This window comes from Cavia porcellus, unplaced genomic scaffold, assembly GCF_034190915.1.
Source record: "Cavia porcellus strain 051 isolate PalLab524CR breed Dunkin Hartley unplaced genomic scaffold, mCavPor4.1 scaffold_5, whole genome shotgun sequence".
In the NCBI taxonomy this organism is placed as follows: domain Eukaryota; kingdom Metazoa; phylum Chordata; class Mammalia; order Rodentia; family Caviidae; genus Cavia; species Cavia porcellus.
The window spans coordinates 4115651-4134475 of NW_026947488.1; the positions used below are offsets into that span (position 1 = coordinate 4115651).

The window sequence follows — 18825 nt, forward strand, 5'->3', positions numbered from 1 at the left end:
CATTTGAAGACTTGTTACATCATAGTCTTCCCTATTAGGACTAAAGGCATGTGAGAATTTAAGATAATTATTGCTAGTCATGGCCATGGAAAAAGATAGCACATGCATAGTGCAATGATAAAAATAAAACCCTTATCAGAAGACCCACTGTCATCCTTTACAGGCAGGAGCATGCACAAAGAATGTATTCATCCTGATAAAAAAGATCTTGATTATGGAAGAAACAGAAAATACGTTTCCAGTGGAACACTAAGCTCCATATAGATAGAAATCTCCTTTATCACTCCTGTATCATTCACAGTACCTTTGCAGGAGTGGGCACTCAGATACTTGCTGAGGAAATGAATGCTCTTTTAGCTTTAAGGAAACTGTGTTAAAGATGTGAATATAAAATTAAGGTACAAAATAAATGGGAAAGTAGAGAGTAATTTCATAACTGTGTATGTATAAATAGGCAAGTTCTCCACAATGAATGTCTGAAAAAGGAAATTAAATGTATAGAAAAATTATTTTCACTGAGTCTAATTTTCTAAACTAAGAAACCAGCAATACGTATGTACTTTCCTCCATGTCAGTTTTTATCAAGTTCTATAAAATACAGGAGCAGACAGCAGTGAAGTTCTTTGTTCACTGTACTTCTTTTCGAAAACTCCACATTCGTCTAGCTGAATATAAAGTTCTTGGTGTTGTGTGTTAAAAATACGCTAGGTATCATGACAAGAACAGAAAGCTCACCTTGTCAAGTGCTTGCTGGATGCATGTACTTCCATTTCATTACTTTTATATTCATTTAATTCTTTACGAATTGCTGCCTAAAATTAAAAACAGCACATTGAAAAGTTAACAGAGGAAATGAGTTTTCATGTTTATAGATTAACAGTCACTTTTAATAATTGCTGCTTCTGTTATTTTGTAATATGTAGGAAAGAAATACAGTGTCTTTTCTCACTAGTTGTAACAAATAAAAGTGTCTCCAGACAATGCCAAACCTCTGAGGACAAAACCTCCCTACTTGAAAATCACTGATCAACTCAGACCAGGAATTACCTTTGTGAAACCAGTATCTAGTCCAGGTGTAACCCTGCTGTTAAAGACCAGCCGCTCCCATTATGTCAGAAGAAACTCAGCAGGACACACGTTGCCTACATTCCGAGCTCCAGCAGCCCCAACCAGCACAGACAGTTCTGTACCTTATCTGCTGCCGACAGTCTTGTCCACGGTTTGTCTGCTCTCCTGTCGTAATCCTGCGCTTTTGCTACTTCCACATAATCACTGAAACGTATCAGAATTTTTCTGTCTCTTAATTCATCAACTGTGGGTCTCTGATTAAGCTGAAATAAAAGATCATTATAATTACGTGTCCCATGCCAAGATGCTTCTCTTGAAGTAACTCTGAGCAAATCCTTTCTATAAGCAACTCAAACTGAAATATAAGGTGCATATAAGCAACCTGTAATGTGCAAGGTTTAAATAATTTTCTTAGATCACAATCCCTTTTCTCCAGTACTTTTTACTAGTATACTCCCAATAGTATATAGCACAGTGTCAAGCAATGGCTGATGAATTAAATTTTATAGCAAGAATAGCTATTTTCAAGTACCATTAAATAAGCTGTTTTTAAAAGTACTGATAAAGTTATGCTAACAACTACTAGTAGTACTCCTATGTCAAACCACAGGTGGGAGAGGGAAACAGCAGAATACTTGAACTTAGAAGTGGTCAGGGTTTTAAAAGAATTGCTTCTAATAATGATCATAAATTTTAACTCTGAGTCACACAAATTATCCTGTGATATTAATAAATTTTGCTGCAGTGAAAGATCTTCAAGACATATTGAAGGTGACCAAAAACATTGAGTTTAAAAGTTAAAATTAAAACACTGGTAAGCCAGGTATGTGTTTATAAGACTGCACAAATTAAGCAAATGCCCAGTTGCCTCCACCTGAAATATGAGGAAATGTCTTCAGGATTCTGTTGCCTTTCCATACCATGCCGTGCTAGGAAAGGACTTCATCCACAGAGATGGTCAGACACTGGGAGCACTGCTTTCTTGGGAGTTGTGGGGAGTTAACTGATTATTGCTGAACAAATATTTTGATTTAACTGAGTCCATGTTAGGATATCATTCTTGGTCATAGAAGTAGTGTTGTAGATTTGCTACAGAAGCAAATTTTTTCTCTAGTCCACCTTTTTTACGTTCAGGAAATGTAATACCTTTCTTGTTAATCTTTGCTTGATTTCTCTTCTTTCTTCCTGTTCTGTCTGATCATTCCTTTCTGTTAAAAGATTAAAATACAAAGAGAAATCAGTTGAGATGTTCTTCACTTTAGCAAAGAGGTGTACTCAAGATCTATGTGGTAGCTGCAGGTAGGATATTAAGGACAGCTTATAAATCATACCTTTTCCCACATTTCAACCTCTGTTTTCTGTATTTTTCTAATCACTGCTCAATAGATCACAGTCTAATTGTTAAACAGAATTATCCTGGTCTGGTTCTCCTCTTACCGTCTCTATATTAGAAATAGCAACAGGTATCATCATGCTTAATTTCCAGGAATCACTTGTCTTTCTATATGACAGTCTGTCTCTCTATTCTACTCAAGTATCTGTGTGTATATTTACATTGAGGAACACAGATGGTATACAATATAACTAGTAGAATAAATATTTGAACACACTTGAACATAAATAGTACTGTCAGTGTTTGTTTCCTGTTTTTTTTTTTTCTATTTCATACTGTGTATACCTTTTAGGTAACCAACGTAAGGTACAGAGTACCCTCCTTCAAATTCTGAACAACATATGCTTGTCTGGAATTTATATCATCATAGTATATTTCAAATCTGAACATACCTACAAACCAACTGATTCTCCTTTGCTGAACCATGAACACTTCTAAATGAGAGTATCTTTGAAAGCCCTAAGTCTTTCACTGAAGTTGGTTTTGGTTGGTGCGTTGTGACTATTAACATCCAAGCTGTGCTTACACTTACACTTGGAAGCTAAAAATAGACCAGAGAGCTGAGTTATAGTGTACAGTGTATGCCTTGCCCTGAGGTACAAATAATGGCTCTACTATTTATGGTGCTGTGTTGCTAAATAAAGTTTCCGGCCTCTGATCTGAAAAGAATTACATTTTTAGGAAAAAGATCTCAACCATCAGCACTTGTAGAAACACTGCCAGGTTTTGAAGTTAACATAATTTCATATCTGCCTTTTATAAAAATAAGATACAACTCAAACATTCATTTGGAGAATTGAGTATATGGGTGTTTGTCAGCAATTATACTTTTCATTCATTCTCCTTGCTTGGATTAGGGTATTTTAGAAAAGAAAATATCATTGTGTGTCTAGTTGTTTAGCCACATGAAACCAGAAGAATATGTAAGCTATAATGAAGTGGAAAGTACAAGTAGAAAAATGCCAAAACTCATATATAAAGCCATCTATGAAGGATTGAAATAATGAGAGTAATTCATCAGATTTCCTAAAAATAGTTCATGGAAAAATCCCAGGTGCAGGTTCCATATGGAAATAAAAAAGCAAAATCAGATCGTGTGTGTGTGTGTGTGTTTGTGAAAACAATACTAAGGTCATACAAATGCAGCAGGGCCTTCAGAAAACAGATCTTTGAAAGTGCCTGTCAGTGAGTTTGCTTTTTTGTTTGAAGAGCTCTGCCAGACACTTGCTCTTAAGTCATTCCTGTTAACCTATGCCCACAGACCTCTCTAGAGCTACCCTCAGATGTTTGTAAATGTCTTATTCCCAAGACCAGAAAACCTTACACAAGACAAGGTTTCCATTATCAGGACTTCTGCATCCACATTTTCTGGAAGTAATTCCAGTAGCTTGGACAGATACACATGAGTCTTCTACAGATACTCAAAAATGGATTACTGTACCTGCTGTAGTGGTTAAGAGCACAGATGATGGAGTCAAGCAAACCTGGAATTGAACTTAGCTCTGTTCTCTGGCCAGTATTTATTTGTTGAAATGTCATGCTTCCTCTCAGTGCCCTAACTGCTTTATTAGTAAAATTTGCAAATTTGTTATGCATTAAATTAAATTAGGAAACATACAACCAAGCACTGAATACACTGCCTGGTACAGACAGACCCAATAAAGAATTTAGTTGTATCATCATCATACAGAACAACCCAGCGTGGTTACATTCATGAATACACAGTAGAGTTCTGAGTGTTCCTCAATACAACTGCAATTAGGTATGAGTTCCCAACCTGAAGTAAACACAAAGTGGTCATATTCTTGGATTTTATTATATGAGCAAAATTCAGTGTAATGTAGCATACCAAGAGCTGTGAATGTGATATCCTATACTGGACCTTACATGGTTGCCCTATTATCTACACAAAAACCAGCAAATCAGAATACCTAAACCTAGTAGCAAAAGTTTCAGGTCCTCCCACTCAGGATACATGAGAATCCTTTGAGTGAAGGACAGATGTGGCTCGCTGGTGAAGGCACAGTGTTTACGGCAGGATTGCCATGGCCACCGCAGTGAGTCCATTTCCCTTTTGTGCTCTGAAGGTGAGTGCAGTCAGTTCCAGTTATCTAGTATGATGAAGCACAGTTATAATTTCACCACTTCAGTATTTACTTGTAAAGAGTAACACAGAAGCACTTGTGACTAAGAGGACCTGGATGTCCACATGGAAGAGAAGAGGCTACTATTGAAAGATGTTTCCCAAGTTAACAGCCCAGGTGTAGCAGTCTCTTTCTGTTGTGGGCAGTAGACTGTTGGCGTATGATATTTCTTGCCTTGAACTTGCCTTCAAGTCTAGACTACTACTTTTAATGGCATCTATGACTTAGAAACTTTATGATTAAGAGGCTAAGTTTTAAAAATCCAAATATTCAAAAAATCAACTGGAATAGCTTGATTTTTTTTTTCTGGTCTGCCTACATTGATAAGCACGTTATCAATGAAAAGTTCTTTGAATTCTCAGGATATAACATAGCAAATAGTCACTGTCTTAAGTTTAAAAATTAAAATTTTTAATCATGGCTATTTTCAACAATCTGTAAAGGAGGAAATTGTTTCTGGGAGTTAAGTCACTGAGGCCAAGATGAGGGGAATCAGTACCCCATGCTCCACCATGGTGGGCTTTCTGCTGCAGTTAGCCTTGTTAGCTTTATAAAAAAGATGTTCACAGGCAAAAACACATTCAGAGAATGTCTGCAATGCTCACAAAAACACTAAATCATGTTACATGATTTGTCCTTAGAAAGCACTTTTTTAAAAGTTGAAGTCTGTTGACCAGATATTTACCTGACAAATACCAGTTGTCAGTGACTAATAAAATTCTGCAAGACAGGTTATTCATAGACACCTATGTTTAGCATATGTTGTACTTATATACCTAAAGGGAAACTAAAGGCCAGTAGGAGAGAGGGCCTTTAAATCCCTGTAGTTACAAACTACAGGATAATTTTCCCTAGTGTCCCGGACCTTTTAAGCTGACCCTTTTATTCCTCCTAGGTGTGACAGCCATGGGACACGTCCTTACCTAGTAGGATTTATGACCTAACCTGTCATTTCTGATTAGGACTCCCACTCAGAACTGCCAGAAAAACTTGCTTGATACCCAACATGCATAAAAAGGCTATAGATTCACTTCATTTCCCTTAGGTCTGTGGACTAACCCTGAAGACAAATATCTCTTCAATTATCCTAGGGAGTGAGTGCTTCTCTTTATTGTAAAAGGTACTGTCTCTGGACACATCAACTTTCTTTAGAGGCTTGCTTTCAGAAGCTCCCGGCTGCTCATATTTAAGCAGCGCTCAGCCTGCAGATATGGGCTGGGTTACAAAAGCCTTTCAAGAGCCTGAGCACATATGTGAGGGAAAGCCCTGGAGGGACAGCCAGCTACTCACGTTTCAGGATGTTTCTCCTCTCCAGCTCCTCCACAGCAGGTCGTTGGCTCAGCCGTCTACGGAAAAACACCAGAATTACATTTTGCACCATGGTGGGTGCCTGTAAATTCCACCCAAGGACTGAAGGTGAGAGGTGGCTGGCACACCCCTAAAGATCGCCTCAAGAAGTAGGAGAGAAAGGGAACCTTGCGTGCCTCTTCCTGGCAAAATCAAGTCAGCCTCCCACGTGGGAGGGGAGGCTGCCCTGTCACGAAGCTGCTGCGGAAGTCTTTGCTCCAGCACTGAGAGTGCAGGTCTTCATTTTCCAGATCCGTTAGCCAAACCGCCCTGCTGTGTTCATCCAGGCAGTGTGTGAAAGCAGCACGGACTCACTCCGAAATCTCTTCCCTGCCCACCAGCTTAGGGAGGCGCAGGCAGCACCACCTGGCTTTAGGCTTCTGGCTCCAGAGACACCTGCACCTCTGCTTGCTGCCTCCTGTCTAGCTGAGGAGACACCAGCCCTGGAAGCCCGAGCTCTCTTTTCTCCTGTACTGAATGCCTCTGCCCAACCCAGCACAGGGGGAGTGTCTAAGGATGAGGCTTCCCGCCTCTTGTCAATGAGCTCACACTTACAGCGCTGAGTAGAAACCGGGAATCTCCTCTGACAGCACAGCTAAGGGAACTGAGTCCAATTTTACTTCCCTTCATGCTGTCAGCCTAGACCTGGTGTGTACCATGAAGACGAAATGTTTGTTTCTTAAATGGTCTCTTGCTAGGGGAATTGGGGGATACAGCTCCCCCAGACCCCAATTTTTCAGCCACACGAGAAACAAAGGATTTGTCAAAAAAAGGAAGCATAATTAGCCAAAATTAATGCCAGGCTCCATTTATTTTTGCAGCTAAGATAATGTCCTTGGGTTAGAGCCAGAAACCTTCCCACTTCCGTATCCTTCAGCCACTGCAGGGATTCAACAGGGCTGAGTATCTGAATACCCAGAGTGTGGGGCTATGGCATTTTGCCCCAGAGATACTGTTGCCTGTCTCCTCTTTATAATTACTCTCCCAGCACAAAGCTGCTGCTCCTCCCTCCACACTTGAACATAATACTTGCTGTGTGGCTCTCTGGGAGCCTCTGTGTGTCTTCTAGCTCTGGGCGTGGTTGCTTCCACATCTCTCCTTGAGGTTCCATAAGACCCAAACCTCCCCCCACCCTGCTGCTCCTGGCTGGGACTTGGGTGAGAGCCTTCCCCATCTGGCTGCACAAAGCCTGCAAAGCTAGTTCAATACTGCAGTGCTAATCATCCAAGCAGTCAGCAAATGGCTGTGGAACATTTGCTACATGCCAGGCACTGTCCCAAACCCTCAGGACATAGTGCTGAGCAAGGTTTCCCTGCAGTGGGAAGTTCACAGTTTAGATGAAAAGGCAGGCAGGCAGCAAGGGAACAGTGATTTTGAAGAGTGGCCCGTAAGGTGGAGGAAATACAATGGGAAGTGTGATGGCTGAATGTGTGGGCTGGAACAGGAGGGGGTCTGAGGAAGGTCCACTTCCACTGAGATCTGAATGAAGAGCCAGCCATGGGAAGATCCCACTGAAGACAAGCCTCTGCGATCCCCATACATACTGAGCTGGAGTGGGCACGTGGGAGGGGGGTGGATCAAGACAGGAATCCTAGAAAAGGAAGGCGAAGTTGTGTAGAATACAGGGGAGCAGTTACTTCTCCCACCCCATCTAGGAGGTGAGGCTCCCTCCTGGCCTGCTCCTGTGACAGGTGATCCCCAAGGCTGGTGCAGGGGATTCTGGGGCAGGGTGGCCGTGTGATAGGGCAGTACAAGGTGGGCTTTGGGAGTACATGAACAAACGTTTGAGGCCTATCCTTTGTTGGCTGTGTATCCTTGAATAAGTTACTTCTCTAAGCTCTTCCTTCCCCACAATGAGCACTAAATAGCTCTACATAGACCCGTGAGAATATGTACAAAGGTATTTTATAACATTGAGAATTTAATGACTTCTCATGAAATTTTGGGAATGTCTATAAGTAAAAGGCATTGGGTTTTTCCCAAAACCTTTCCAGACGTTAAGCTTTTTCTCAGATATAATTACAGTAATCAGTAATAAGTCAAGGAGCTGAGCTATGGCTCAGTGGTAGAGCACTTGGCTAGAATACTCAAGGCCCTGGAGTCTGTTTCCAGTGCCGGAAAAAGCCTAGCAGCTGTGTTTGCAGGGTTTTGTTCTCCAGATGGCCTCATTGCCCCTTCATGTGTGCATGCAGTGGGCCCACAGCATCGGCAACTGACCGGTCCTCATTACCTCCTGCAAGTCCATGTCCAGGCTAAGACCCTGCGGGGACTGCAAGGCTCAGCTTAGCAGCCCAGGCCCTGGCCTGTCACCTGTGTCCCAAGCAGCTGTCCCCCACCCCCCATAACTTGCAGCAGCCCCGCCTGGAATGTAATGTGGCACTTTGGTTGCACTTTTTGAATTTCACAGGATTGGTGTTAGCCAGTTTCATGGGCTTAAACTGAACCCCTATGACTCTGGGTTAGCCACAGACTGGCTTATCAAGTGGGTGATGGTAGGGCTCCCTTCCCCAGGGACTCTGCAATGAGAGATACCCAAAAGAGATTCTGTACAGGGCTGGATCTGTAATGAATGCAGATCAGTATAATCATCATTGCCATTATTAGGTTCAACACATTTGTGGAATTGTATGGAGGCATTTAAGAAATACCAGCATGTGCACTACCATTTCAAGTACCAAATCCTGGATAAGGAATGGTACTTGATGTCCAGAATTTAAACCTTGAGGGTCTCCCCTTTGCAGCCTGACACGGGCATCTGCTCTGCTTTCCAGTGTTGGAGCTGCTATGAAATGGGAGCAGTGAGGTTGCTGACTTTCTGCTATGTCTGAGTGACGATGGGCTAGCAGGAACATCCCAGACTTCAGAACCCCCAACTCTGGCCACAGAAAGGCTCAGAGTGCAGGCGTGGTCGGGTGAAATCAAAACCCACAGCTGGCTCTGAGGTAGTCCACACCAGATGTCAGGAACCGGGAGGCCTGGCAGGCCAGGAAAGACGTTTGGGCTGAGGTCCAGGAGGCAACCTCACAGTAGAGCGAGCAAGGACTGGGCAGAGACAGGTCGACCACTAACTGCTGGCCCACAGTGACTGCTTAGACCAGGGTGGACATGGACTTCATGGGTAGAGCTGTGGTGCTGAATGAGCACTGCCTCTGTAGTCCAGAGCTCTTCGAGAGTAAAGCCAGTGCCCAGATGGCAAGTGTCCGTAGCGTGAATGAAGGAGAGTATGAATGGACATGGGTTCCCTTCCTCCCACAATGAAGCATGTGCACATGGACGTTTTTAATGGCCCTGGATTGGCACTTTATCCTGGGGTGGGAAGCCTTAAAGAGCAAGAGGCTCTCAGGAATAGCAAGAAACAGGCCACGCATGGTTAGACTAGGAGCTAAGCTGTGAGGGTGGAGATGCAAGAGTCCGGCTTAGAGCTCTGTGGGATACCACTCCTGTCCTCCGTGGTGGTGGCACCCCTCTCCTGGCTTAGAAATGGCACTCCTTGACGTGCTGCTGCTGCTGCCTGGAGCTGGGGAAGCCACAGTCTATTTCTGACACTCCCCACTGAGAAAACCCAAGTGTAGCAGCTAATTACAGCACCGTGTGGGGTGGGAGGGAACCAAAAAAAGGCATGCCAGTAAAAGAGCAGTATCTGCCAGCCCGCTGTGCACGTGGAAGAGGAGGGCCGGGAGGCTGGGCTGCACACCGAGAAGGCACTGCCAGGCCCAGGACTCAGACAGGAGCTACAGGTGTCGAATGGCAGCAGGGTGTTCCGGGGTGGCTGGCAGTCACTGCCAGCTTGGGGACAGAAGGCTGAGGTTCAAGGGAGCCAGCCCATCAGGTGACACCAAAGGTGCTCCTTAGGTCCACCTGCCTCTCACTTAACAGCTCTGCAGTGGTCACTTACACAAGCAGCCTGCTCTGAAAATCCCCGATGGGCCAGCAAGTGCAGGGTATGAACCAGCAGGGAAAGGACACTGGGTGCACCATCTGGAGGTGCAGCTGGGGACCTGCAGGCAGAAGGCAGGATGCACCAAGTAGCTTTGGAGGTGAGTAATGGGATTGCACCACCTTATTCCTCAGGCTAGGAGGCTGATGTGTTTATTCCCTCTGGGTCAGCACAGAGGGTCACAATACCTACACAGCCTGAATTCAGGGCTCAGTGGGGACCACTGCCCTACCCCTCCTGAGCCCCCCCATGTCCTGGATGAACCAACAGAAATGCCGTGAGGGTGCAGGATCCTGAATACAAAGGGAAGTTGCAATGAAAATAGGTGGTCATTACTATTGTTGGCATGAATGTTGTCTGCCACCAGCCAAGAGGGGAGCCTTCCCTGAGCTCCGCTGTGCAACTTGGAAATGAGGACCTTCTACCACCATTCCCACGAGGTGGCTGTGACACATGGTGGTGCAGATGGCATGTAGTGTGTGCACGCCCTCTGGGCTGGCCAGCCTCATGACCTCAGAGGTTTTAGCTCTTTCTGGGAGAACCCAGAAAAACTGCCTCCCCATACTAACCCAGGGAGCGCTGCTGCCATGCAGGGCTTAGCAAGACACTCAGACCAAGAGCCTAGACTTGCCAGAGGGAAAGGGGCCATGAGGTGGGCCAGACCAGCTGAGCAGCAGGAAGGGAAGGATGGACAGATGGGCAGCTGGAAGAGCCACCGAGGTGCAATGCTGGGAGCCTGGGCACCTGGATGCCCATGCCAGGACAAGCTCCAGGGCTCTGAATATCCCTGCCCCCTTGGCCTACTGCTGCACAGTCAATGTGGATGGCAGGCCAGCAACAGCTGCTGGCCCATCTCTTCCCAGATGATACAGATCAGAAGGCTTCCATGTGGCCTGCAAACCATTATGCGTCTGCACAGCAGGAAACAGAGTCACAAAAATCAAGTGCCACAGTCCCCCTGCCACGTAAGCAGCATGGCTCATTACACCCTGCATTTTCCCTTGCTCCTCTGATTATAGACAGGTGTGGTGGCGCCGGCCTGGAATCCCAACACTGTAGGAGGCTGAGGCTGGAGGGTCACAAGTTTGAGCCCAACATGGACAATTTAGCAAGAACCTGACTCAAAACCTAAGGGGGGCAGAGGGTGAGATATAGCTTAGTATAAAGACTCTGGGTTCAATCCCCAGTACCACAAAAAATAAGGGATACCATTAATGTGCCTATTCTAAAAGTAGGAAAACTGAGGCTCAGAGAAACCAAGTGCTCTGCAATTATGGCTTATTTATGTGAGAGCAAGCCCAGAACTTTCATTCCCCAAGGCCAACCACCAACTCACTAAGAAACTCTCAGCTCCTTCTTACCTCTATAACCATTGGTCGCCTTGCTAAAATGAAAAAAACCTCCAAACTGAGGTCCTAATAAAACAATAAAGAACTCACAGACATTGAAATATACTAAGAACACACTCGGGCAAGGACGCTGTTCAGTAAATGTGTGGCACAGTGGGTGTCCGCACACAGGCATGAAACCGGAGCCCCTCTCCTCACGTACACGTCAACTCAAAATGGGTTAAAACCCTGTCAGTCTACAGAGGAAACTCTGTGACACCAGTGCAGGCAAGAATTTTTTTTGGAGAACATGAAAGCACAAACAGTGAAAGAAAAATGGTGTTGTATCAAGTTTATGCACCAAAGAAAAAAACAAAATGAGAGCTATTTCTAAACCGTTTATTCAACAAACAATATCTAGAATACAGAAGGAACTCAAAAACTTAAAACTCCAAAGAATCCAATTTAATGTGGGCAAATGATCTGAATGGACATTCTCAAAAAACAACATGTAAATACCCAACGAGTCCGTGATGAAATGCCCAAGATCACTAGTTATCAAGGGGATGCAAAACAAAACCACAATGAGACAGCATCTCCTTCCAGTCCGGATTATCAAAAAGACAAAAACGACAAAGGCCAGCGAGGATGTGGAGAAGGAGAACTTTTATACACTGTGGGGAACGTGTTAGGAGAGCCATTGTGGAAAATAATATGGAAATTTGTAAGAAAACCAGAAAACCAGTACTCCATGATCTCACAATACTGCTCGTGGGTAAACTCAAAGCCAGTGAAATCAGTGCATCCAAGAGATACCTGCACTCCTGTGTTTACTGAAGCACAGGGAATCATCCAAGATGTCCACTGGTGAGCAGGTAATGAAATGTGATGCACACACGTGCTCAAACATACATGCACAGGACAGAGTATCGTTCAACCGGAAAGAAGAATGGTGTCCTCTGTGTGGCAACACAGATGTACCGGCATCACATTAAGTGAATTAGACACAGATAAACAAGCACAACATGACTTCACTTCGATGAGGCATCTATGAGTCTAAGCCTCATAGAAGGACAGAGCAGAACAGGACGAGAGCAGAGGCGGGGAGATCACACAAGGGCTGCGACTCACCGCCAGATAGGAAGAGCACGTTTTCACGTTGCCTTACACAGGGTGATGCTAGCTAACGATATTTTACTGTATAACTCAAAGTGGCGAGAGGAGAAGCTTCTGAATGTTCTCCTTGCAAAGATGATGAATATATGGGGCAGTGTTACTAAGAATCCTGAGTGGATCGGTACCCAGAACATCACATCATACCGTATAAAAACGTACAATTATTATCTGTCAGTGAAAAAGCTGAGGTGTAAGATGCAATCAAAATTTTCAAAAAGCCAGAAATCAGGTTGTGTGGGCGGAGGTCTTGCTGTTGTACTATATATAAAGCACATTTTGTGTCATCTGTTATTTATAGTAAGCATATTTCGCTTGGGTAAGAATTAAAGGAATCTGAACGTGAAAACGAAGGCACCAGGGGAACCTGTCAGATGCGGCCCCGTGATGGTGGCCTTGGGTGCCCCATGTGCTCCTGGCCTCTTATGACAATGGCTTTTATTTCTGCAAAGCATGATGTTCAGAATTCTGACTGCTGAAGTTCAGATGCTGGCCCTGTCACTCCTGCCACCCCACCCCAGAGGAGCCCCTGAATTTCTCCAAGTCCCACTTAGCCTCATTACAGCAGGGCCAGCCCCTCCCCAACACGCAGTACCTGTGGAGCCCATGCAGAGCTGGATGCAACGGGAGCTCCCGCCTGCCCTGGCCCTCCAGCCCGCCTGCCTCTGCCTGCCTCCCTCTCTGAGCATGGTGGGTCTCTCCCTAGAGGCGAGCCTCCTCCAGTCTTACTCTCCAGTCCGACACTAGAAAGGCTGGGCCAGCATCAGGCAAAGGGAACACATTTTGACACAGGCCAGCCAGAATCCATCCTGACCCTGCCACTCCGAAGCCAGGAGACCTGCAGAGGTCATTCAGTAACTCTCACCTCCAGGGTTTCTCCAGACAGGGGGCTACTGTCATGCCTGGGGCTCGAGACGATGAAATGACCCAGAAGCACCGAGCCCAGCACCCAGCAGACTCAGCGGACTGGACCATCCTGGGCCCTGGGAGCTTGCCTGCCTGCTGCCCCTGCCAGCTGCTCCCAACCAGGACGGCCACAGTAGCAGGACTGTGGGCAACCTCGGGATACAAAGGGGACCCAGACTCAGAAGGGTGCAATTCCTCCTCCCAGGTCAGACATCTGCCGAAGCTTTGCAGATGCCAAATGCATACCACCCAAATCTTAGTTTCTTAGTCCAGCACTGACACCCCCACTCTAGTTTAACTTGATGTCTAACATTAGTTCAGTGGCAAGCAAGAATTGGCAAATAATTGCTTCCAAATCAGGCAGATGCCTCTGGAAAGATGCTGCCGCTGGGAACAGACGCCCGTGCACCCACAGGACTCAGCAGCTATTTTGGGAGACTTCTTCCTGGAAACACCAGCCCCGCCCCACAGCCAGCCTGAGTCACTCAGAACACAGGGATTCCCCAGCGAGGTGGTGCCTATAGGAATCACTCAGTGCTAGGCACAGGCTGAGCTGAGCTGGGCCCAGGCTGCTCACCCTGAATGAGGCAGACGGTCCGCTCTGCCCCCTCATGCTCAGTGTTAGACAGGGAGATGACAAGCATGGAACCGTGACTCTCAGAACACTGGGCGACGGGGGCCTGCTTGGTTGGGCAGGGTGAGGAGGAAAGGAGTTCTACCCGAGGTGGAACCCATGAGCAGACACCGAGGCAGAGGTAGAGGCTGTCTCCACCGGGCCTGGCAGTGCCTCCTCCTCATGACCACACTGCAGGTGGGGATTCTCAACCCATGCTGGGCTCCGCCGGGGACGCACTGGCTGCTGGTTCATAGGCCTGGGGGCACGTGGTGACGGCAGCTGGCAGCCCTCACTTCCTGGGGAGCCTGTGACCCCGGGGCCCTCCATCTCCAACCCCATCGCTGCCCCTGATGCTTGCTGCCCCTGCCTATGATGCTTGCCCGATGTTTTGTGTCCCCTCTCAAGGCCAGTTGCAGCTGCCACCCGGTTCGTCTCCCTCCTCACTTGCCACACCCCAGGAACCCCGAGGCTGCTGGGCTCCACCCGCATCCACCTGATCAGGCCTAGCCTCTCATCTGGGCGAAGTGACAGCTTCCTTGGGTCCACGGGCTCAACGGGCCCCTGCCCAGCCTGCTCCTTGGCAGGCAGACCCTCCCGCCCTTTGCTCAGCCTCTCCTCCAGTCCTCCTTCATGTCCTGCCTCTAAAATGTCCACGTGATGCTCTGGCTGTCATCCCAAGGGATGCAAAGAGGAAAGTGTTAATTGAGTGACATGTCCCCCTCGTAGAGGCTCAGACATAACTCGGGGGGGACTCCATGGCTCATACCTGCACACTCGCACAATGAGATCAGCTGCAAAGGCACGTGGTCTGAGGTGCTGTGCCTGTCACTCTCAGGCCCCGAGGGGCACAATGACAGGGCTGGCTGTTCTCCACAACGGGAAACAATTCTTGGTAAAGTTTAGGGCAAAACAAGGCACATGCTTCTATTTCTAAGACAGTGGCGTTCCAGGAAATTGCAACCTGTGGTAAAATTCCACTGAAATGCTTTGTGTGCTCATACAAAGAACTCAGCTGGAGTCTCTGGGACTCACAAACACCGCCAGGCCCCGAGGAGCACCCCGGGATGAGCTGGGGAAAGGGCCATGTCTGTGCTGCTTAGGAAGTGCCGCTAAGCTGCAGGACACCTGATATCCCAGGACCACCCAGAGTGCACAGGCGAACCCCAGTCACTGTGGCAATCCAGGAAGCCAGCCTAAGCTTCCAAAGGCTCTGGACAGTGGCCAGCCCTCCAGGGACTGGACACACAGACAGTGTACTCATCTGCCAACCCCTCGCACCTCTGGTGGCCATAATGATGTTGCTCCTTTAATTGTCACCAAAGGAGAGGTAGACACCAGCTTGCACAGTGCAAATGCCACCTGGAGCCACCACATTGCTTCCCTTGTACTTGGGATTTCCACTTTGCAGCCTGGCACAACAGCCTGCTCCCAGTAGTGGGAAGGGACTGGGCACCTCTGCTCCAGGCACCAGGCTTCCCTGGGGCACCAGGGCGGGAGCCCCTGAACTCAAGTGCCCCCAGCACTCGGGCTGATGCACCAAGCAGGGCTCCAGCCTTGTGCACCAGAGGCAGCTGTCCGGTCACCCTGCCGCAGCCTCTACATGGTTCCCAGCGTGGCTCTGAGGGGCAACCATGACACTCACGCTCCTCCCAGCTGCTAGAGGTGGTGGAATGGACACAGGGCCCCAGAGGAGGGCGCCCACAGCGGTGCTAGAGTTACCCTGCATTTGGGGACTTTCAGAGGGGCTGACAGGGTAGCTGAGGGCTGAGTGTGACAGCCGGCGGGCGAGGGAAGGGAGGAAACAGAGGAGCCCTTGGGGAAGAGGAGGCCTCCCTCAGCCCACAGAGAGGTGTGCTCCTCCCTCTGTACCGTGAAGGAGAGAGAGGGCTCTGAAAGGCACCCAGTCTGAGGAGGAGAAGGCGGCATGTGGGGAGAGGAGACACACATGCAGCTGAGAGCGGAGGAGCAGGAGGCGGCCGGTGAGACAGCGTGGGAGCCCAGTATGTGAGACAGGGCTCCTGGGGAGCAGGCTGAGCGACTCCTTCCCACACCAAGTGGGGACAGAACGCACCAGACACCCAGACACGGGGATATGGCCAGGCGGGGGTCAAGATGGCCCACACCCTGCTGGCCCTGCTGACCCCAGCCAAGGCGAAGGCCCCACAGTGACCCTAGCTGGGCACCGCAGAAGGACTCAGAGCTCTGGAGATGCTGCCTGTGCTCTGGGCTCACCAGGCCGCAGAACCTGCCGTGCCCCGACTGCTTTATCTCAGCCTCCGCTCCCCAGGCCTCCTTTCCTATCGGGAAGAGCAGCTGTTGTGATACACCTGTCCAACAAATACCAAAACCTGAACCAGGCACGAGCATGTGGTGTTCGGAGGATACGAACATGCACGCGCCAGGCTCCCTGACCCACCAGGCTTCTGCGCAGGCCTTTTCTCTGCCCAGAAGGCAGCCACTCGAGATCTTCCTGGCATGACCTAAATGTTTCCTTCTCCAGGAAGCCCACCCTGACCACCAATCCCAAGGAGCCCTCTCCTCTCTGTGCCAGTTCTCAGCCCATATGCTGTGTGCTGTGGCCTTCACGGTCAGAACTGGATTATGTACATATTTACTGTCTGCCTCCTCCCATGTCAGCAAGCCTCTGAGCACCGTGGTACTGCAGGTTGAATCACATTAGCAATGCACGGTCATGGGCACTCGGAGCCCAGCACCAAGCTGGTCTGGGGAAGGCATCAAGGCGTGTGAGTCCAGTGCCCAGTCTGGACAGTGGCAGGCAGCCTATAGAGAGCCACTTGCCTGTTCCCGGTGACCTGCCACCAGCATGAAGGCGGCTGCAGGCAAAGCCAAGGTGAGATGTGCAGCGGGTGTTTGGGGACCAGGACGCTCGCAGGACAGACCTTGTCTACTGGGTCACAGCTAACTCCTCTGCCCCGAATCAGGCTGGCCATGGAAGCTGGCAGCCAAATGACTGAGATAGTCACCAGTGTCCCAGTCACAGAACTTGTGGTGCCAGACACAGGGGACCTGGACTGAAGCCTCGGGGAGCCTTGCAGTGCCCGGGGTGTGTGACAGTCACCAGACAGCATCACTGTGGTTCAGTAGCCTGGGAGAGAGGAGAAAGCCTGGGATGCACAGTTCTGATAAGAAGGGAGACCTGGTCCCCCTACCTCCACCAGGACACCCCTCAAAGCTGCCCTCTGGCGATAAAATTTAGCATCTATCGAAAGTATGTATGTTTTTTTCCCCTGACCACAGCACCTAAAGTCAAGACAATGTTTTCTGAAGCGTTTGTAGACACAGGCTGTACGCCGATGTGGACGAGGGGGCCACCGGATGGGCAGAGCTTCAGCCCCCATCTAGGACCTGAGCAAAGAAATGGTGGTCAGCAGTCACTGACTGGATTCGGGACACTTGTGAAAACGAAGCGGGCGCATCTATGCTGACCCCATGTGACAGAGCACCAACGTAAGTGCGGGGAAGCAAGATTGAATTAGGATCAAGAACATGAGCTTCAGACTCGGCCTCGGCTACAAATCTGCCTTCCCCGTGACTCAGCGGTGGAGTCTTAGAGCTGCCCTGAACTTCTTAAGAATCTCTCCGAGGTCAGTTTGCTATATCCACCAGGCAAGGAACTTGGTCTCCAGTTTTCTGTTTATTTCTTTTTGGTAGCGGGAATCAAACTTATGACCTTGTGCTTGCCAGGCAGATGCTTATGCCACTGAGCTAAGCTCCCCACCCTGGTCTCCAGTTACCAAACCAAACCTTCAGTTGGGCGTTGCAGCTCGGGTGCTGGTAACTGAGGTACAACCCCACAATCGGCTGGCTTTAAGGAAAGGCGACTCCCCTGACCCCCCTAGCTGGGTCTGGTGCATCAGCAGGGCCTCATAAGCATGGCTGAGGCTTCCTGAAGCAGGAGAGATTCCACCCGTGTGTGGAGTCTTTGAGCTGCTCACAAGGCTAGCTTGAGCTCCAGGCTCCCCGAGTCTCCGGACTGACCACGCTGTGTTCACGCCAGCCCAGCAGGACAGCCACGGCCCTTGTTTCCAATCTGATTTGTACTAGGTGTACTTCTTACTGTAATTAGGTAATTTTAGGCTTCGTGCGCATTAATGAAATGATTTAATGCAGACGTAAGAAATGCTATTTCCATGTAAACCAAGTGGAAAGAACGCTTTGGCATCGACGCGGACAAGCTGTTGGAAATACCGGCACGAGGGGAGGAAACAACTGCACAGAGCGGGTCAGTCTCACAGCTCTGGGGGCTTCTGCACTCAGGTTGTCCCCAAGTGTCCAGACGGTCATTCCTCTTTAAAAAGGTGGCACTAGAAATTGCTGGAGGGCCATCAGTGTTTGTTCTGAGCAGGAAAGAACGCTCAGATGCCTCCAGGGGAGCTCAGGACCCAGCACGAGGACAGTCAGACAGCAGACAACCTCACTCCTGGTCCTTCATCTTTCCCTCCTTAAAAGCATGATTTGCGTTTTCTTCTGAGACGGGGACTTAAAATTGGTTTTTGCTAAATACTGTGACAGATCGCTTGGGCCGATGAGTGCCCAATAGGTCACCGAAAGCAGAAGGAAGCCTGACCTTTGTCTAGTGAAATCTGGGTCAGACTCTCCTCAGCTCTGTGCATGGGCAGGTCCGTCCTGAGGGGGCATCTGCCTGAAAGCTGGCAAAACAAGGTTTACTGGCTCTAAACTTTCCTGGCCTATTTCACTGCCCTCCACGACTGAGAACAGATGTGTCCTTAAATCTCCATTGCCCTAAAACTCTGGTTACCTTGGGTCCTAGCAGAGCCGCGTATGACTGAGTTCATGGGTCATGGGGATTCCTTCCCCGGGGCCACGCTGTCCCTGGAGTCCCGAGGATTCCTCCAGGTCTAGGATCCGTGTGTTACAGTTTGTGTCCCCAC

The 18825-nt window shown here is 48.3% G+C and overlaps 1 protein-coding gene across 4 annotated transcripts in view; it reads right to left on the bottom strand.

Moving 5' to 3' along the window:
* The window catches only part of Phactr3 (phosphatase and actin regulator 3), a 212272-nt gene that overhangs the window by 1551 nt on the left and 191896 nt on the right, over window positions 1–18825 (bottom strand). For all 4 annotated transcript variants that reach the window (XM_063248092.1, XM_063248091.1, XM_063248093.1 and 1 more), the window contains exons 9-12: window positions 5896–5951; window positions 2215–2276; window positions 1191–1331; window positions 736–812 (exon numbers count right to left, since the gene is read on the bottom strand). In XM_063248092.1, coding sequence (XP_063104162.1) covers window positions 736–812; window positions 1191–1331; window positions 2215–2276; window positions 5896–5951 — 336 coding nt within the window. The remainder of the gene's footprint in view (window positions 1–735; window positions 813–1190; window positions 1332–2214; window positions 2277–5895; window positions 5952–18825) is intronic.